Source organism: Kwoniella europaea, chromosome 2, assembly GCF_036810445.1.
Source record: "Kwoniella europaea PYCC6329 chromosome 2, complete sequence".
Lineage (NCBI taxonomy): Eukaryota > Fungi > Basidiomycota > Tremellomycetes > Tremellales > Cryptococcaceae > Kwoniella > Kwoniella europaea.
Genome location: NC_089488.1, coordinates 266629 through 287182, shown reverse-complemented (window position 1 = coordinate 287182; position 20554 = coordinate 266629). Strand labels below are relative to the sequence as shown.

The 20554-nt window shown below is 43.9% G+C and overlaps 7 protein-coding genes and 1 non-coding gene across 8 annotated transcripts; 2 read left to right on the top strand and 6 right to left on the bottom strand.

Annotated features, from left to right (window-relative positions):
- Positions 1–232: 232 nt before the first annotated feature.
- Positions 233–3168, bottom strand: V865_006455 (uncharacterized protein; the record flags this gene model as incomplete). The annotated part of the gene is made up of 9 exons (XM_066230213.1): positions 233–1414; positions 1496–1624; positions 1701–1809; positions 1880–1982; positions 2100–2286; positions 2344–2390; positions 2455–2596; positions 2712–2754; positions 2819–3168. 9 exons carry the CDS (start codon positions 3166–3168, stop codon positions 233–235), a joined length of 2292 nt encoding a protein of 763 aa, XP_066086310.1.
- Positions 3169–3647: 479 nt separating this feature from the next.
- Positions 3648–6832, top strand: V865_006454 (uncharacterized protein; the record flags this gene model as incomplete). The annotated part of the gene is made up of 10 exons (XM_066230212.1): positions 3648–4244; positions 4314–4561; positions 4631–4671; positions 4736–4792; positions 4857–5008; positions 5079–5096; positions 5148–5209; positions 5274–5481; positions 5572–5769; positions 5879–6832. 10 exons carry the CDS (start codon positions 3648–3650, stop codon positions 6830–6832), a joined length of 2535 nt encoding a protein of 844 aa, XP_066086309.1.
- A 109-nt stretch (positions 6833–6941) lies between these two features.
- On the bottom strand, positions 6942–7571 carry V865_006453 (uncharacterized protein; the record flags this gene model as incomplete). Its single annotated transcript, XM_066230211.1, has 4 exons — positions 6942–6980; positions 7118–7185; positions 7322–7398; positions 7510–7571. The coding sequence occupies 4 exons, from the start codon at positions 7569–7571 to the stop codon at positions 6942–6944; spliced, it is 246 nt and encodes an 81-aa protein (XP_066086308.1).
- Positions 7572–7972: 401 nt separating this feature from the next.
- Positions 7973–8087, bottom strand: V865_006452. Its single transcript, XR_010725595.1, has one exon. It is a non-coding gene; the product is annotated as a 5S ribosomal RNA (ribosomal RNA).
- A 526-nt stretch (positions 8088–8613) lies between these two features.
- V865_006451 (uncharacterized protein) lies at positions 8614–9069 on the bottom strand (the record flags this gene model as incomplete). The annotated part of the gene is made up of 1 exon (XM_066230210.1): positions 8614–9069. One exon carries the CDS (start codon positions 9067–9069, stop codon positions 8614–8616), a length of 456 nt encoding a protein of 151 aa, XP_066086307.1.
- A 3259-nt stretch (positions 9070–12328) lies between these two features.
- V865_006450 (uncharacterized protein) lies at positions 12329–13391 on the bottom strand (the record flags this gene model as incomplete). Its single annotated transcript, XM_066230209.1, has 6 exons — positions 12329–12400; positions 12474–12534; positions 12599–12741; positions 12874–12993; positions 13086–13188; positions 13246–13391. The coding sequence occupies 6 exons, from the start codon at positions 13389–13391 to the stop codon at positions 12329–12331; spliced, it is 645 nt and encodes a 214-aa protein (XP_066086306.1).
- Positions 13392–13905: 514 nt separating this feature from the next.
- On the top strand, positions 13906–15790 carry V865_006449 (uncharacterized protein; the record flags this gene model as incomplete). The annotated part of the gene is made up of 9 exons (XM_066230208.1): positions 13906–14047; positions 14133–14177; positions 14258–14359; positions 14426–14484; positions 14652–14776; positions 14867–14897; positions 14998–15146; positions 15241–15415; positions 15602–15790. 9 exons carry the CDS (start codon positions 13906–13908, stop codon positions 15788–15790), a joined length of 1017 nt encoding a protein of 338 aa, XP_066086305.1.
- A 1182-nt stretch (positions 15791–16972) lies between these two features.
- V865_006448 (uncharacterized protein) lies at positions 16973–18811 on the bottom strand (the record flags this gene model as incomplete). The annotated part of the gene is made up of 2 exons (XM_066230207.1): positions 16973–18650; positions 18720–18811. The coding sequence occupies 2 exons, from the start codon at positions 18809–18811 to the stop codon at positions 16973–16975; spliced, it is 1770 nt and encodes a 589-aa protein (XP_066086304.1).
- Between the last annotated feature and the right edge of the window lie 1743 nt (positions 18812–20554).

Here is a 20554-nt window from a genome sequence, read left to right as displayed (position 1 = left end):
TGGCCGACAGATAGATATTCCCATTCGACTTTCCATTCCATTGCTACTAAGCTCGATTTCTACCTTGCCTTCTACTCATGATGTACCCGGTTTAATCCGTTACTGTATCATCTTCTTGTCATTCACATCCATTAAATCACTGATCTTGTTTATTACAAACCCCTTACATGCCCAGATTCTTCTCCACACAATCAGTCGTCAATAACATCCCTCCCATCCCATTGCCCTATCACTAAAACTGCCTACTAAGAAATATCGTGGTAGTCTCCGCCATCATACCAGGCTTAGTAGCAACAATTTCGATCCTACTTTCAACCTTGTTCGTGGAAACGTGCAAATTCCATTTCATAGCTTTAGGCTTCCCTTTTCCATCGTTGTCGTTCTCTGTCGTATTGTCGAATATGAATTTCGGTAATGAACCTTGATTCCCGTTGATCCTCAAACTCAATTCAGGTGTTGACGTAGCCACACTAGCACTAGTACTGGATGGATGCGGGGCAATTCCATTCTCGCTACCATTCACTTCTTTCGTCATCGTCGTTGTAGAATCATCGATATACGCTGTCAATTCAATATCACTAGTCGTCGAATTAAGTAAAACGGAATGAGTGATGACTCCTCGTAGATTTTTAATTCTTATGGTCTGTTTTGTCAACTCCAACTCTGATCGATCAGGAGATGAAGCTGAATGGAAAGAGAAATCGATGTATTTGATTGTTGGTATAGGTGGTTTTGGTCTTTCAATCTTCTGAGTAGGAGCGGGTGCGGATATTTGCGGTGTAGAAGTATGAGGACTAGGATGACTATGACTATGACTATGACTCGATCTAGAATGTGGTTCTGGACGAGGGGGATGATGAGGCGATGGTTGGTGCACAGGAAATTGTGGAGGTGGTTGTTGAATCTGATGATGAGAAGGTTGAGGTTGACGTTGGTATTGTTGTTGCTGTTGATGTTGTATCTGGTGAGGATACTGTTGAGCAGGTAATTGGCCCCTCTTCCTAGCTTCGTTGGTAGCCACCATAGACCTGTAGACATTCATAGCCAAGGGTGGTAAAGTCTGCGCCCAGGCTTGTCTCTCGTACATCGGATACCGCTCCAATGAAGCTACTACTTCCTCAGTCACTACACCAGGAGGTAATGCAGGGAGGTATTGTCTGAGTGCTTGACCTTGGCCAGGAAGACCTGGGATCGGAGGTTGAGATGGACCAGCAGGATAAGGTGAGGAAGAAGCAGTCATAGGCATAGGTAATCCACCTGGATATCCTGCAGGCGATTGGGAATAGGCAGAGGGAGAAGGGGAATATTGGGATTGACCCGGAACGACTGAAATTCGAGCTGGGATAGGTGTGATGGAAGAGGGCCGAGGAGGGTATGAGGGTCTTTGTACGTTTTGATGCCATGAGAGGATTTCCTGTACCGTGTCAAGTCACAAAAATCAGTTGGACCTCAATGAAGAGTTGCGAACGAAGTCAAAATCGCTAGTCCAACTCACTCTAATCTGTTGAGCATCCCTATATACTTCACTGCCATCTTCGTTGTACTCCATTCCATTCTGACACATTAGGTCGATATCATCTACGAACTCCTGGAATGATTCGTATCGTCTGCCTACTTGCTTGCTCTGTATGAATACGAAGTAGACATATAATATCAGCGTCTGTGGCATGGGTCCAAGAAGGTCAAAGGGCATTACTTACCTCTATCTCCTCCAATGAGATAGGGTTTCTGATGGTCCTATAGTAATCTGGGAAATCCCTTCTCGAAGGCAACTGCAAGAATATCCCGGCGATCTCTCTACCACTCCCACTACAAGTTCATTCAAAAGCTAAATCAGCTACCGATCTCATAGGAAAAATGAGCAAGGAATCTAGCTTACTCTTTCGCCCTAGCTTCTTTGATTGCTTTCAAAACAGGTTTGATCAACTTATAGACCGACGGACCATCTTTCATATACTGTCCTCTTCTCCTTGTCCTCTTCACTTTCTCCGGTACCCCTCCTGCTGCTACTGGATTCGTCGAGGAAGATTCACTCCCATCACCTTCCATCTTATTGGGTGTATCGGCCATGTGTACATCACCTTCCAGATCTGCTTCACCCTCTGCATCCTCGTCTACATCTTCCCCATCTGCATCAGCATCAGCATCGGCTTCGGCATACCCCTCCGCAGATGCTGTAGGTTGCATAGTAGCTCCTCTTGGAAGGTCATGTTCTCCTTCGGAATCGGATTCTTCCTTCACCTTGTCAGGGGAGGTGATGGTTGTGTAGTATACTCTGGTCATTTTCTGCTCAGGTAGGACACCGTCAGCTTTGTTAGGCAATGATTGTGAAGTTGGGCTTACATGTAACTTTTTCGCGTACTGGAAGATCAACGATTCTCTGACGTTATCTATATCATTGTTTCAGCCTTTTGTTCTAAACATCCAGCATGGAATGGACTAAATAGAGCTCACATCGCTTGGCATTATTGAATATCTGTCCCAAGTCCGTACAGACATCTTTCAATGTCTGATATTCTCCTGCTTCAAGTTTGTTGTGTACTATCTCTAAGCTCATGGGATGTTTGATGGTGTCATAATAATCCGGGAAAGCTCTCTGAAATGAAGAATAAGCATAACAGCACGGATGAAGGAGGATAGTAACCGATGTTCAGGTGCAGATGAACGGATGGATGGATTTGTTTACATGATCCTAGCTTGCTGTAACTCACTTTGTTTGGTAGCTTGACAAACGGTTGAGCCATATCTTCTCCCCTGTATGAAATCACCCATCAGCTATGTACTTGCAGCAGATCAATGAAGTAGGAATCGTGCTCACTCTGTACTCTTCGCATCCATTATCTTCCTATAAATCACATATCCCAATTCCTTTGCTCTGACAGGATCCGTGGGATCTCTCTCATCCGCTACTGTTACCCCGTGTCCATGTGATTGTTCAGGCTCTTGACTCTGTGTTCTCTTCCTCTTCGGTCTACCGCCTCCATCGCTGAGGATCAGATTCGGATCTACACCCAGTCGTTTTATTCTTAATATCTGAGATTGGTCCATGTCCTTTTCCTTGTCCTGAGACGCGTTGTCTCTGTTTTTCGCAGGTGAGGTTGATTTGGGAAGGGGAGGTAGTGCATCCTTTGTGTCCTTTGCTGAGGATCGACGTGTTGCACCTGACATCTCTTGTGAGAGGATACACGATATGGATTATGATGTTATATACTTGTTATGTATACTACAGTAGTACTGTTTGATGGATGGGTGGAATGTATGTGTATATGTATACGCGTTGATGAAGGAGTCATGTTTTGGTCTGCTGGCTCTGTGTGTTGTAATGTCATGTACCGAATTATTCAGGGTAATCTCCGAATACCCATATTGATATTATTCGTGCATGATTTATGTTGACATTTTTGGATGATCACCTCAGAGTAATCTTTACTCTCCCATCTCAACATCTGATCCTTCTTCTTTGCATGACACCAAGCATACCGACCACCTATCCTCAGCTCATTCATCATCTAACAACGCAGCTGCTCACAACCAGACAGTAACAGACCATCTCACCGCGGATTATACAGTCCTCCAATTCGCCTACCCTCCTACTCATCCTCCCCTCCGCCACTCCCATCAACCCATCCAATGACATCACCAACAACATGACCACCACCACCACCACCTCTTCGCCTATAGGTCTATTCATACAACCTGCATGCCTTCAACACAAGTATATCCGACATCCTAACTCATCCCATATCTTCGAGAGACCAGAGAGGTTGAGAGCAGTGTTGCTGGGCGTGGCAGCTGCTATAGCTAGGTTGGAAGGTATCGATTCAGCTACTCAACCAACAACGGCACAATCGAATACAGATGATTTATCAGGGTTACTATCATCGCTGTCCATCGGATCGTCTTCTTCTTCAGCATCAAGTATAACATCCCTTCTGAATATCATCTCACCACCTCCTCAACCTTCTATACCTGGATCGATCCTACAGCATCACCCCGCCGTCCAGCTTGCCCATTCACCCGTGCCGGAATCACCTTTCCCGTATCTAGGTCAGGGAGCATCATCATCATTTTCGTCTAGCAGTGGTAGTATACCGTCATCACCGTATCTGAAGGATCTAGTTAAATGGGCCTCAGAAGCTGTAGAAAAGATCAAAGAGACTGGATGTGAGATCCCTCCTGATCTAGGGTTGAATGCGGGTGATCTCTATCTGGGACCTGGTAGTATAGTAGCTATAGAAGGTGCTGTAAGTTCATCTCTGTATCTCCTGTATACACATGCCATGATCAATAGATTGATGAAATGGGGCATGTAGATACAAACAGTTTGTCAAGCTGTCGATCACGTCGTATCCTCAAGAACTCCTCCTTCCACACCTTCTTCAACCTCTAGCAATTATACACCATCCACTCCGCCTACACAGATCAATATAGGGAATCGTTACTTCACCACTCCACCTCGGGACCAAGGCTCCAACTCGAAGTTGTCAGGTCCACCATTCAGTAAAGCGTTCTGCGCGATTAGACCACCGGGACATCATTGTGGGGAAGATCTACCTTCTGGGTGAGCTATTTCGCGCATCAATGACGTGATATATACCTCAGCTCACATTTCCTATCCTTTGATTGATAGGTTCTGCTACGTCAACAATGTAGTCATCGGGGCTATGCACGGTATGTCTCCCGCTCACGTGAGATATGGCATAGCCATGGCTGATCACTCCACTCCCCTCAATAGCATATCTACAGCATGATATAGATAGAGCGATAATAATAGATTTCGACCTTCACCATGGTCAGCTTTTTTCTTCCTGTGAATTTTGTAATGGAAAAGCTGACCAGCTTCTTCGTTGTCGTAGGAAATGGCACTCAAGCTTTGGTGATGCCTCTGAATGCTGCTGCTCATGCAGAAGACCTGCAGGTGAAAGCTGGTAAGCCCCAAACGATGACAGGTAGAGATGGAAGGAAGAGGAGGGGGTGGAAAGGTTTTTATGGATCTGTGCATGATATCGTGAGTCGACTTGGGTTTTGTCCCAAAAGCAAGTCGATCATAGTAGCTGATATGATACCTACCATTGTAGTATAGCTATCCTTGCGAAGTAAGCAGAGTTTCGCTTATTATTGATCAAAAGCTGACTAATGCACAATAGGACGGAGATGTAGAGCTTATCAAAGACGCTTCTATAAGTCTTGCAGCTCATGGGCAATACATGTAAGTTCTCCTTACTCCTCTCATACGTTGCAAATCATCATCGAAGCTAATATGGTATTCATAGTGAAAACATACATCTTCAACCTTACGAAGACGAAGCGGACTTCTACGCTAGGATATACCCTCTCTACCTTGCTTTGCTAAACAAAGCAAAGGTATATATGGAAGAGACTGGAGCGGAACCATCGCGAACAATGGTGTTCATAAGTGCAGGATTTGATGCTTGTGAACATGAACATCAGGGGATGCAGAGACATGATAGGAGGGTTCCGGTGAGTTCTGACGATTCGCCCCATCATAGTCGATCACTGATCACCATTTACTTGTAATCATGGCTGATTTGGGTAATTCATCATATATAGACATCATTCTATTCGAGATATACCAAGGACATAGTTGTCTTTGCGGATGAATATACAGAAGGGAAGGTCGTATCTGTCCTAGAAGGCGGATATAGCGATAGAGCTCTGACGAGCGCTGCGATGGGTCATATAGTAGGGATGAAAGGTGATTTACCAGATAAATGCGATGAGTGGTGGACCGAGCAGGAATTGATTAATGTGAGTGTACACTACTGTATCGCCTTCCGCTGGGATATTCCCTCGAATCTTTCTCGCCCTTGCCTCATATATATGCAGCGCAGATACTTACATTCTCATTCATGGGTAGATCGAAAAGGCCACGAAAAAGCGACGCACTGGCAGACTAGCTCCCTTCCCATCCGAGTTCTCTTCCCAATCCCATTTACAGCGTACACATATCTTATTGGGTCATTTCGAATGTGTTGGTACAGGTGTAGAGTCGGTACCTCCTTCAGTTACTAGTACCCCGCAACCATCTACTGCTCGAATGACTTTGAGGGACAGAAGGAAACCTGAAGATATCGCTTTGCCTCCTAGTGCAGATAACACTCCGATTGCAAGAAAGATCATCAAAGCGCGAGGAGGAGGAAGTGTTGTCGCTACACCTACCAGGGCCAAAGCTAAGAATGACTTCACAACTACACCTATACATTTTGCCAAACAAGCGAAATCCACGGTTACTACGCCAAATGCTAAGGCTAATAGAGGATTGAAAGTGGATAACAGTGTGCCTTTACCCACGTCTCGCTCTGAGGGATCATTGGAGAAAATTGTGAAGACGGAACAGGGAATGGGACTGGAACAAGCATTGAAGGCTTTGGAGAGTGTGAAGTTGGAAGATCCATTGGTGGAAAATGCAGTTGAACAATCAAGTACAACTGGGAGTGAACTATCATTGCCTAAGCCCGATATCGCCTTACCGCCTGCGATAAATGACGATAAGGAATCACGTCCTGCACTTCCTACTCAGACTTCGATCCCCAAGATCATCCTTCGAATACCTCGTCCTCCGACATTACAACACCAATCACAACATACCGAACAGTCTGACGCGTCCACGACCTCAAGTACGTTCGGTACCCTGCCTGTAACGGCGAATCCCATCTACCCATCTCTTCCAGATGCAGTAAAGGAGGAAGATAGATTAGCGTATCGAGAGGGTTCGACGTCAACTTCTGAAGGTGGGACAGAGGGTGAGTATAACACTGCTCCAAGTGGTGGTGAGAGTCCTTTGCCTGGCGATGAGGACGCTTCCACATGAGGATTGGTGGGACGGCAGATTATATTGAATACATGATATGAATGGGTATATGATAATGCGAGGTATTGAATGGTAATTTGTTAGTACAGTAGGAGTAGATGATGATCTGTTATAAATTCGGATCTTGAATGTATGTATTTTTCTCTAACTGTGTATTATCAAATATATCAAACGAGATGAATCAGCATATTATCGCCTATCACATATTACATACATATAATCGACCTTGTACCAAGATCGTTGTGATGTATTTATACAGTCCTCGTTCAAACAAGTTGCACTCACCTCATCTTGTAACAACTCTTTGATCTCTTCTACATACTCTCTCTTGATCATTATATGAGTTTCGTCAACTGAAGGATCAGCAAAGTGTTAGCGGTGTATCAAAATGTGGACGTATACCTAAGTCACGAGGTCGAGATGTGGGTGCCCAGGTAAAGGTGGACCTGCCTCTGAAGCAGTGATTTAAGCAGGGAAGTAAAGACTTGCCATCACGAATCATGAATTTATAAGGACCGTCTCTCATCGAATCTAAATGAAGTAAGATTTGTTTCGCCGCCGAGTCGCTACATGATTTCATCGATTAGCAAGTGACAAGCCTCATATCTGATCTGAGCCAATCAAGATCCGTTGATGTAGGACGACAGGTTGAGGAATAGCTGAACAAACAGACTCACCAAGTTACCAAGACACCCGAAGTCATCTTGACCGCATAGGCATCACCGTACGCTGAACTCATCTTGATCTGAGAACCAAGTTTCCCTTCTGACTTAACCTGAAGTAGCTTGGAGATGACCGATAACCAGAATGAGGGTGTAGCCAGATTGATTGAAGAGATCCTGACAGATCAGAGAATACGGAATCAGTCATAAGATTACAGTTAACTTGTTTCGTCATTTCAACATCTTGTTATTGCGCGTCGGTGACCACCGATCAAATTCACCTAACGACCCCAACAACCATCAAAAACACACAGGCCACCTCTACACACATGCATACACATCGACCCTGATCTACCATCATCCTACCCACCTTCACCTCCTTTGACATCCAAAAAACACATTTACAACCCAGATAACATCGATAAAAAGACGATTCTTTCTTTGATTCTTTTGAATCGAAAAAAGCGATAAGAACAAAAACTACAGCACCCGGGATTCCCAAGTGGTCCCCCACCTTGGTACTAACCGAGCGATACCCAAGTTAACTTCGCAGAGCGGACGGGATGCGGTGCTTTTTGGGTTCTATGGCCGTAGATGAAATATATGCCTTGCAATCGCCTTCATATACTTTTGGCAGTCTGGAAATTCGCAAGGATAATCGGGAAATAGGTTGTCTGTACATGAGCAATCTGGTTTAGTTGGTTAGGGGGAACGTCTGGTGGGAGTTTAGATGGGTTCGGGAAGAAAGTTGGGTAAAAATCGATGACAAATTGACGAGAAAGGGGGTCCGTGCGTAAGTTTGTTATATTACTTTACATGATCGTCAATAGGTTGACCGTAGAGTAATGAGCTATATATCTGTGTGATCAGATAGGTATGGATGTATCTACAAACAGTGAAGGTATACAGATATAGAAGTAATAAGTACAAATAATCAGAATATTCGCATTGGCACCGCGACTTAACTCGCCCATTCATCCATCTGATATACTGCAGATTCCGAATCAGTTTCTCCACTTTGATCAACCGTTTCCGGATACAAGGTGTATATCTGATGCTACATCTTACCATTCAGCCTCTTCAAGACTTTGAGATGCATTGAGAGGTAAAGCAGCTTGATCAGAACATTCCGGGTGCCATAGATAGCTTGGCAAAGAGGATACATCCATCTTGTACTTGTGAGCTGGGATGGATCGTATCATTCTCATTAGGCTCTCGATGTCCTTTCTTTGATATAGCAATTGCTATCGAATGGAGGTCCTGATCGTCCTTGAAGTCGATCGAGAGTTCCGAATGCTCATCTCTCGGGATGATAGTAAAGTTAGGTTCAAGATCTTCATGTTCATGTTCAAGTTCACGCTCGGTCGATGTAGAGGTGGCTGCTCGCTCTGAGAAAGTCTCTTGAGCAGGGAATTGGGCTGCGAGTAAAGTACGAGGTGTACCGTAATACGTGTTTGTACCTCTGGTGTAAAATGGTAGACCAAACTCAGGACTGAATGACGAGTGTCGTGGTGCCTCGGAGTGAGCGGATGATGGAGGAGCTTCCGAGGGGATAGCTGGGAGGTACGATTCCATGATGATTGTATGACTTTATGTCAGTGATGGTCGTCAATATGTTGAAATGAAGAAATAAGAAAAGCTGGTAGAGTGGCGAGAAGATTGCGATGACCAAGTTCGTGATCAGTTATATGTATGTGAGAGCAGTCTGTCAACGTCTTCTCTCGGTCGCTGACGCAACTTCCAGAAGATACGAGGGACAACAAAGGTAAGATGGGTCCGAAACGTGCTTTGATCAGTTATCACATTCGCGCATTCGTCACTTATTATCGGACGTCGATTTTGCACAGCTTGAGAGGGGATGAAAGGTAAAATAAGGGATTGAGAAGTTTTGATCATGCTGTGCTGCGTGGTATCATTTGGCTGGGACATGTACTTCAGAGGAGATTGAGATGAACATTGAGCAATCTTGTATGAGGATATGCATGAAATTTTCATGTAGAAACGCGATCTGGGTCTAGACTACACCAATCACTCATTCTGTGTTCATTTGGATCCGACTCACAAGACTATCGTTTATCTCCCTCAACGCATCATTAGTCCTTCTCAGCTCACTCATTTCAGTAGCAGCTCGACCGAAAAATTCCGCATCGTCCCTCAATTGACCTCTGAGATCGACGATATAATTCTCCCCTGGGGCACATCTATCGCGGAGATTAGCATTTTCGTGGGATAGCCAATTATTCGGATGAGCCAGATACTCGCTTGTACCTTGGGAGAAATCCAATTGTCTTTGAGCACTTTCCAAACTCTCTGATGAGATTTGTTCTTTCCTCCGAGATTTTTCTATTCCGATTTACTCTTTTCGAGTTTCCATAGTAAATCATCTCTAACTTTCTCAAGCTGATGAAGCGAGTGCGGATCCACCTTCGACCCCGATTGACGAGAGATAGAGAGGATCGAGGGGTGGATGTGAGGGAGCAAAGTACTAGTATGTGTAAGTTTCTATATGTTATGTGCCATGATACAGACCCGTGGGTACTCATTGGTGCGAGAAGCTCAAACTCGGCACTGAGAAAGGATCTGACTGAATGTCGCAGTAGCTCTCTGTTTCGCATTTGCTTAGCATCATCGCCGGACGTATACAAAGGACTGTTCACTCGGTGAGGGGATCAAAGGAGATGCAAAGCTGCAAGAACTGCCAACATCGCAAAGTCATTCGCGTGTATGAGCTGATCGTTCCGTCGGAAATGTCTTACCCTGCGATCAACCTTTTGCTTCGCGTCGTCTGAAACAGTCCCAAGCGTCAACCCGACCATACCATACCGCACACTGCTACGTTATCAAACTTGCTTCTCTCTCCGATATGCATACATACAAAGCAAGCATCCCATCTCCAGATCCTCCCCTCTTCTCATCCTCTTTCCATCTTCCCGATACTTTCTCCTGAGCCCTGAGGATTCCCCATTCCCGACACCTTCTCTCTGGGTTGATTGAACCATGGATTCACTTCTCCAATCTCCGTTTCCCCCCTTTCATCAAATCCCATTAATAGAGTAGAGTAGTAAGGATTGATCGTCCATGAGATTAGGAGGGGTATGCGTTCTCAGAGATACTTCTTCCTTCTTTATGGGATGGCTGGAATAGGAAGGGCGGGGGAATTAGTCGAGAGACATATCTAACCCTAAGGTGAGTTTGGTATCTTATGGTGAATGGGGTATGAAGTGTTTGTGTGGAAGTGCACATCCAACTCAAGTAGTAGACAGATATACGGGAAGATCTTCTCCCGATTATGTATACAGAAAAGGCCGTGTCGAATGACGCACAACTATGCTGATACTTTTGCTGGTATACAGTTCATAAACCACGTAACTTCCTTATCGCCCAAACGATCATCTTCATCAACCTTTATCCGACTCTATACGATCCAGTCTGATTCAGCGCCCTGAGGCATCTCTCCAGATAGGATCGATACTCGTTTTACATCACGATAACAAATCCGAGTATGAGCTGCGGGTTCAGGTCTTATGGACAAATGATCATTCTTCGTCTCTTAAGACGGACGAAGATCTGGGATTATTATTTACGGATAAGAAATTATTATTCAAAGGTATCATTTAGAGCGCAATTCCATACCTTTCTTTTCCTTCCCTCTTCTACCCACCACAGGTGGACTACGGAAGATCGCGCGAAGAAAGAAAAAGACATCCTTCTGCCCTTGGATTACAAGGAAAAGGAGGATATCAGGAAAACGCGTTTCTTCGTCTGACCTCATTCCAAGAGTGGAGAAAACATCTCATACCCCCCTTTATCTCTCGGACATCTCAAGGTTATTCTGTTTATTACTTTACTTTTGTTTTTGTTGGATTGTTCATTGGGAGATTCGCTTGACGTTCGATCAACCCGGAGAGAATGAATGAGGGTTATTGGTGTGAATCTTAGCGTTTAGGAGATCATCGTATTGGCGAGGACAGGGGGATGAGAAGGAAAGAGGGAGATACACTTTTTTTACCCGGGTGAAAAAGTATATAAGCTTTTGGTTAATCCTTCTTATCGAAGAGGGATGAAAGCTGATTTGGTATGGGGTTTTGCTTTGCTCCAAAATCTCCTGATTTTCTTTCTTCTTGGTTTGACTGTTTTTGCTAAACCCTTTTCATCAACAATTATCCAAACACTTGATCTATTCCTTTTTTCCCTTATACGAAGAGGCTAGACATCCTTTATATTTCTCTCTTTCTCACCTCCTTTCTGATATTCCCTTACAGCTCAGAGATCACCTATTGGCCTTTTGTAGATCGGGTGGGAGATGGAAGTTGATCCCTCTGATCTCAGAAAGATTACATCGGCGAAGAGATTTCTTTCGGAATCTAGAGTCATGTTTTACCCGTTGCTTCATACCGATTTTTCTCTTTTGTGTTCTTACTGTGTGATCTGACCTTCCCTCGCCCTCGATGAGAGGATTCTCAAGAGGTGGGAGAGCTGATGAGGGGGGATATGCGAAGTGCGGATAGGCAAGGGGGACGAAAGATGAGATGGATGTGTGATTTAACACTGGGTTGATTGATCGAATTGTCTTTCTACGTTCTTGGTAGATAATGGTTATGGTCTGGTTGAATCGAGGGAAGAGATGGAGGGATTGCAGGGGAGGATTGTAAAGTCCAGAGAACCTGTTCAACTCTTTCAACTCTTCCTCTGTACGTCCACCTATCCAGTCCATCGTTTAATACTTTCACTTCATCTAGTGTGTCAGGAGTGGATATCCCTACTACTATGCAATGTACTTCCGAATGCATACCATGATACCAATATTATACAACCGATTTGAGAGTTTGAGGACCTAAGTAGACTTGTTACTACTACTTAATGATCTAAAAAATTCATTATACGCGTTTTCGATATCGAATAACATCTGTCGGCAAATACAGATTCCACAGATATCAGTAACGTCATATTGAACAGGCAAGAGAGGGCGGTGCACTCACCTGCCTAGATTGTTCTTCCGTTATCTCATCGCTCGCTTTCATCGCATTGAGCGTTATAAGCCTATCCACCATAACGAGTTAGCTCTCCGTGTGTTACACACCAGATTTGCAAGGTAGTCACTCACCAATGCAAAATCTTAGCTCTACCTTCCCATTCACCACTCCCCTTAAACCTCGAATATCCACTCATGAGATCTGTAAGGAAAGGGTGAAGTTGATCTTTCGCTTTGAGGTTGAGTTTGAGAGCGTCCATGAATGTTATAAATGACTGGAATAGGACGATGTCAGTGAGTAGAAATGTAAGATCGGGACAAGGTAGGTAGTTTGGAATCGAATAGCGGAATGTATATTGCTCCTGATGCAAGCATAGGGATCATTGAATGAAGATTCCCTTCCTCACCTGAGTAGTCTCAGCGACCCATTTACCAGCTTCTGCCCCTCCATCCGTAGCTTCAGCTGAATGTTCGACTGTAGCTGGTACGCCAACCGTCAGACGATGTAATGCTGCGGGATGATCCATCTGTATGTTGAGGACAACATTGGTCATTGCATGTCAGCTTCGATTGCACTAGGTATATCAAGTACTTTGTAGTGATCATGAGCTGAACTCACCTTGAACCGCTTCATAAACATTTCCACCCCTCCTATCTCATCCCCTACAAGCTTCATTAACGACTTGTACTGAGCCAACAGCTTGATACATGCCGGTGCGTATCTATCATATGTACATACCCATCAGCACCTTGTAAGAGGGATACAATGAGATACTTACTCTTTCCCATTGACCGAGTCCCTCACATAAGCTCTTTCTAGATACTCCAAACTGACGATGATGCTATACAGAGTAGCTAGGTTCTCGGTCTTCTCCCGCTCGGCATTCGTCGTCCATAGTCGGACTTCTTCGTCGAGGTTCATCATATCATGGATGTGATGCGCTGAACTGATTGCTGGTGTTGATTATGTATATGTAATTATATGATGATGATCATGTACCACCATATGAGATATGGGATATGATGCTGATGATGCGGATACGGTTAATCGCGCTTAATTCGATTCGCTCTTGTGCACTTCTCCTCTCCTTTATTCAGACATCAACGCTCAACATCAATACCCAATTGCATACCCCTGCTCATCATTCGTCTTGCTTTGTACAATCTGGCAAGAGATCAAGAACAAACAATGCTTGAACGGCTTGATACATTGTACATATCATTAATCTCTTTCATATAAATCAAGTCAGGTGGATGAACGGATTGACCACCTTAACGAAGAAATCTATAATTGCTATTGTGAATAGTCAGAAGACACGAAACTACCAGCACTACACTTGTGGTCTAAAATCGACATATCGAAATAGGACTATCGTAGAAGGTTAAAACTATAGTATCTCAGAAGGATCAAGGGCAAATTTGACACACAGTGTATAGATATGACGGGAGATAGTCTCGGCGAATCATCGAGGAGTGTCACCCATCCTCATGCCCATCACACTGATGCGAACGTAGTGACTGATGCAGGGAAGGCAAATGGAAAAGGCAAAGGCAAAAGCAACGGTAATGGAAATGGTAATGGTGAGCGGTGACCTTCGCATTCATAATGTATCTCAATGTGAAAGGAATCGCTAGCTGACAGATCACTTTCTCGAAAATCAATTAGGCGAAATTCATCATATGGTTGATTTCACCGCAGGTGTAATAGCAGGTGTGTCCTCCCCCAATCTCTTGAAATGATTCGTAAATCCGAGAAATCTGGCTGATTGATGTGGATCGTTGGAAATATAGGTGCAGCGGGATTAGTCGTTGGACAACCATTCGATGTCGTCAAAGTACGATATCAGACTCCAGAGTATGCGAGGAGGTATAAATCGACTTTTGGCGCTCTAGGTATGTGTCTCATCGACCTATATGATCGTCAAATACACCGGGACTGATAGGATGGATGTGATACAGGAGCGATAGTGAAGGAAGAGAAAGTAAAAGGGTTGTTCAAAGGCGTTACATCACCGATGGTCAGTTCCATCTACTGAGTACCATTTTAAATTTGAGAGCAACGGCTGATAGGCTTTGTGTATCTGACCTTGTGATAAAATAGGCTGGAATAGCATTCGTAAGTAACCAACCCATTATTTGTGTGTAAATCATTCATGGGATCCAGCTAAATAGGCAGTTTGGTTAGATAAATGGAGTGGTTTTCACATCATATTCGTTTTTTATGAAACTTCAGTTATCACCCGACCAAATCAACGAACCAAATCTAGGTCAGATATTCTTAGCAGGAGCAGGAAGTGGTGTTGTCGCTGCGTGAGTTATGATCCCATTGTAACATACATATACCGATCTTTGCGGATATCTTATTTGAAAAATGAGGACTAACGATCTCGTTTGTCATAGGACTTTGACTTGTCCAATCGAGTTGATAAAAGTATGTTCTGATCATCCAACTGAAAATCGCGACCTCCTTTTATGATCTCGCTATTCATGTTCGATTGATGACTGATAATCGTATGCTTTTTACCCTTCAGATCCGCGAGCAATCCGCCCCTCCACACGTGAATACCTCAACACTGGGAGTGATCAAGCACATAATACGCACGGATGGATTTAGAGGACTGTTCAGGGGTTTTAACGCAACTGCACTGAGAGATTTGGCTTATGGACCATACTTCTTCACGTGAGTGGTCAGCCCCTCCAACTAAAAGATGCAAGAAGGAAGGTTGGACGGACGGAAGTATGATATCTTATAATGTATGATATGACCTTTTCAGCTACGAAGCGACCTTGCGTCTATTCAAGTACATGAAAACGCCTCCTTTACCCGAGAACAAACGCAAACACGAGGGACACACGTTAATTGACGAAGCTGAGATGGAATTATCGAGTGGATTGAGCTGGCCGGAATTGATGGCGGCTGGTGGGATAGCTGGAGTGACAGCATGGCTAGTAAGTGTCATTGATCTCTCATACTCATCCGCCTATACACCGACGTGCAAGGCGTAAGATGCAAATTTCTTTGTTTGCTCGTGTGTATGTGGGGAATGATCTGGTCATTCTCATGAGGATTACGAATCCGATTGATTGAGTAAAACTTCACAATGAGTTGCGCTTGACCATGCTTTGTGTATCTAGGCAACATTCCCAATAGACGTATTCAAAACTCGAATCCAATCAGCTTCATGGCCCTCCGATAGCCCGTCAAACCCTTCGAATAGAGCTGTATCTGTACGTCCCACTCTATGGAAAGTGGCTACGGATGCTGTAAGGCAGGAAGGATGGAAAGTCATGTTTGCTGGTTTGGGTCCGACGTTGATAAGGTAGGTACATCATAGTTGGTTGGTGCCTGATAGACTAGAACACAAATTGAGCTAATTTTTGGTCGTTATCCTGTCGTCTGATAGAGCTGTACCTGTAAGTCTTATCTGTCATCTTATCCTACATCTATAGTACAGTCTTCACGGATGCTTATCGCTAACATCGTCGAGCGTACATAGACGAATATGGTCATTTTCCTGACTTTCGAAGCGTGCGTCGCGGGATTATCATAAGTCGGATCCAAGTTTTTGGTGATTGAAATATCCGATTTGCTAGAAAATATAGAGTAAAATCAAATTCGTTTCATAACCACAATCAGCATATTCTATTATGACATATCCTCGCCTATCTATTATCTTCTATAGTAATCAGATATATCTGCATTTCACTCTATACCTTATACCTTTTAATGGCATGCACTGTAGTTTGAATTGATTGTCACCGTGATTTAGGTCCATGGTGAGTAATAAAGTTAACTCATGCTCATCTCATCCGATCCGATCCTTCCCCTTCCGATCCCGCCCAACACGATAAGGTATCTGTACAGAATTGTGCTCTCACCTTATCAACCCAACCCACGCAACGTTGTACGACTATCATTCCTTACGTCACGTACCTACCGTACCTACCGTGTCACCCGTAACTCGTAACTCGTAACTCGACTTGTGACCTGGGTGGCGTATAACGTTATTCATCTGTTCAACTTTAAAATTGCATGTTTATCTTCGTATTTTTTTTTTATCTCTGTTGTTTGTCTCAGCTGCATTCATTCAATCATACAGTTTTTCTCATACAGTAAGAAATGTACTTCACGTCGAAAGGACGATGTGAGAAGTCAGCTTAGGATGTGCTATTATGATTCGATAAGATTGATACGTGGAGTACTCCAAATGAATACATGAATATATACACCTATATGAACAAATATACCAGTAATTCCAGATAAAACGGTCAAAAGTCCGAATACGAAGATAATGTCCTATATATACAACTTGAGATAGATCGTATTGATGTACTATTTGTACAGTGCCAAGAAAAGATTTTAGTAAGAAGATATAAAATATAGATATATACTAGGTAGCTATTGTCCAAACTTGTATCCCCTAAATGATGATGATCAAAAAGAAAAATCCAAAAGAATATTGTCCAATCCTACGAACATGATTAAGCGAGCATACATCCATAGATCTACGCATATATTCTCCAACCTTCATTACCTTCTTCCAACTCATCTTGCGCCTCATACCCCATTTCAGGAGATACATGTCCTGACGATTTCTTGTTCACAACACCGACCCCAGGAATGGGGATAGGGAGAGGGAGAGGGAGAATATCCAAAGCACCCAATTTCTTAGTAATGCTAGGAGGAGATAAAGATATAGGGGTGGAAATCACATCTTCCTCTTCTTCCTCTTCATCTTCATCAGAGTATAAACCGGGAGTAGGAGTAATCAATGCGAGTTTACGTTCCAATGTCGGTCTTTGAATAGGTAACGTTCCTCTTAGACCATCCACGTCAATGTGTATTGAGGTGGTGACGGTAGATGATAATGGTCGATCGATCGATGAACTGCATCTTGATTTAGGAGGTGTGATTGGACCTTCTTCTTCTTCGTCTTCTTCCGAATCGGAGATATCCATCATTGCAGGATGTCGAAGTTGACTTTCCTCATCCAATTCCCTCTCTAGATCTTCAACAGTGTATGATTGTCGTAACCTTGATGATCTAATGACTTCAGACGTAAAGCATGAGGGAGCAGTTGATGTTTTGGGATATTCGCCTAGGGAGAAAGCTGTTCGTAAGGATTTATCAGATAATCTACCTCTCTCCAGACCCTCCAACCATCTTCGTTTACCTTCTTCCCTCTCGTAGCGCATGCTGAGCTTTTTAATTTGGCTTATCCTCGAGGCGATCTGGGTAAGACGAGCGAGCTGGGAGCTATAGGCCATTTGATCCTTGGCAGGTAAAGCATGAGCGGGTGGAATGGAAAGTAAAAATTCTCGAGGCGATACTGCCAAATTCCTAGACGAGGTTGATGAGGGAGAAGAAGCGCATGTTGAGAAGACAGATGTGGATGGTGTGACAGGTGAAGGAGTGGAGTCGGAATCCGATTCGTCATCGGACATGGATTGCAATGATGACGAAGAGGAAGATCGAATTCGGGATACACTAGAGTTGGCCTTCCTCCTGTCCAAGATGTCACGGGTGATACCGCAGCCATCGATTATTCGGTTGATCTCAGATTGGACTTTCGAGAACTCCTCCATTTGTCTGAAAGTTTCCGAAGCGACTGCCCAAGGGAAGTAGGAGCATGGTAACTGTTCCTTGAGTAAAGGAAGAACGTATCGTCTGTAGGTGTCGACGAGTAATGATCGTGCTGCTCGTCGATGTACTCGAGCGGGAGCACAGGGAGGAGCAGCGAGAGAAGGTCGAGGAGGAGAGCATGTTGAAGAGCTAGGGAGCAATGGTGATAGAAGGGAGAGAAGGAGTGAAGAGGGGGTTCGACGAGGAGTAGATGAATTTGCAGCAGAGGATGATGAGGCTGATGAGGTTGATGCGATACTTGATATGCTCGACCGAGGGGAGTTGGGAACGGTGGTAGGAGCAGTAAAAGAAAGTTGAACTTCTTCGACTACCCGATGTAACTGCGCCGAACACGATATCGAAATGGGCAATGTGGAGGATGAGCCGTCGATGAAGTTGACGGTGATTGACGATGAAGGTAAGGAGAAAGTAACATCGTCAATGATACCGCATATCCAGCTCGATTTCTCCCCTAAGAGGACATTGGGGCAATCAATATCCTCCTGAAGGCACAATGCTCTGTGAGCGAGAAGTGCAGGTGGGAGAGGCAGTGAGCGAGATCTGGCATAATAGGAACAGATGGTCTCGTCAGCTTAACATCAAAATATCGTAGCGTCAAGGGGTACTCACATATATGGGTGGCTGGGTAGGGGTAAGGTGAATAGGATAGTAAGAGGTGAAGGGTTTTCCAAAGTAGGCTGAGGTAGCAGACGGAGGAGCATTTTGGCCTGAAGATAGGGATAAGGTGTTGAAGAGGAATTGATAAAGCTTTCTGTCCTTTGTTGCTCCACCTTTATAACTATATCTCACCAGGGGACAGACAGTGTGCGCAGCGTGGTGGATGGGATGGTATGATACTAGTTGTGTTATGCCGAGTCACCGTTGATGCAGATCCTTGTCCTAATTGCCCAGAGAGATCAACGGGTTGATGAGACTATCTAGTTTGGTGAAATGATTGTGATTGTGGTTGAGTGAGTGTGGTACGGGATGATCAGACAATGGTGTCAGGATAACGTTATCTTGCTATTGTCGATGACGGTTGAGAGTCCCGTTTTGGTTGGAATCAAAATTGACAGGGATTACGTGGATAAGGATTATTTCCCAGATGATATTGAGGAAGGGAAGAAGATAGTTATATCAAGAAAGATATATGTATGTTCTATGTATGTAGGAAGGATATAGTAGACGGGAAGATGGTTGAAACACGAGACCAAAGTAAGAACGGGAAGAGTGGGAAAGACGGGTCTCGCCTCGTTCGTTTGCTCCTACTTGACGATGGTCGAAATGCGGGTTTTCGTTTTCGTTTTCGTTCTTTGTGCTATGCACTGAAAGAGAGAAGTCTTGTTCTACTTCTTATTCCTATCTGACGAATCGATTCAAAATCCCATTCCCACCTGTTGACTTAGGCTGATTTGTTCTTGATTCAGACAAACGAAGTGATATCTTATATATCAAGGTATTGATCGTCCGTGAGAAAAACGGGGGTGGAGAGGTGAAAGATGAAAAGGTGAAGATGATCAAGAGACAAAGTCTAGCTTGCGATGAATGATGATCTGTTGATGGGCTGGGTGAAGTGAATTATATGAAGATTGTACTTTGCACTGTATTGATTATATGAAATGTGAGATATCAATGTTCTTCCTTGATGGTTCTTCTCGTTGTGAAGTAAGTCTAAATTGAATCCTAATCCTAATCCTGATCTATCCAATCTATTGATCTATATGCCGTGGAATGACTGAATAGGTGGAAATGACAAAGAGAAAGAGATGGATGATCTTTGTCTCTGAGATTCCAATTGATAAGTGAGACCGGGTCTTGTATCTTTGAGAGAGATCCGAGAGATTGGGATAAGTCGATGGTCGATTGCTATATCTTTGAGTGTTTAGTGTTTAAGATTTGGTGATGGGATAGAGATGAGCTGGAGCGGAAAGGCAAGAAGAACAAAGGTCGAGTTGAGGATGAGAGAGAGAGATGAAAGATAATGAATCGGAAAGAGACGTTATCGGGGCTAAAAGAAAAACCTGCATTCGTCCTTCTTTGCATGAACACGTTTTGTTCGGACGATCACACTACTATTAGGTTATTATGATAATCAGGTTATTTGTGTCATTTTTAGGTGCACTCAGATGTACCTGGGCAGTCACAGTTACCGCAGCGGAACAGCCTATAATCTCGACCCCTTTTCCCTTTCCTTTCTGTGCGCTTTGAAACTAACTTTTGTTAGTGTTCTGATCTTTTGATCGATTCTGGACTTTTCACTTTCTGCTGTTGACCGAACTAATGGGTCTAGTCGATCGTGCATACCTGTTGTATCTTACTGCGATTACAGTGAAGCGAACAGCGAGACAGTAGATCCCCCCCTCTATACACCCTATATGCAGGGTCAAGTTTTGATGGAGCCGCTAAAAGGTATTTCGGAAAAAACAATCTAATAAACTCCCGAAATCGAAAAAAAAAGAAATGAG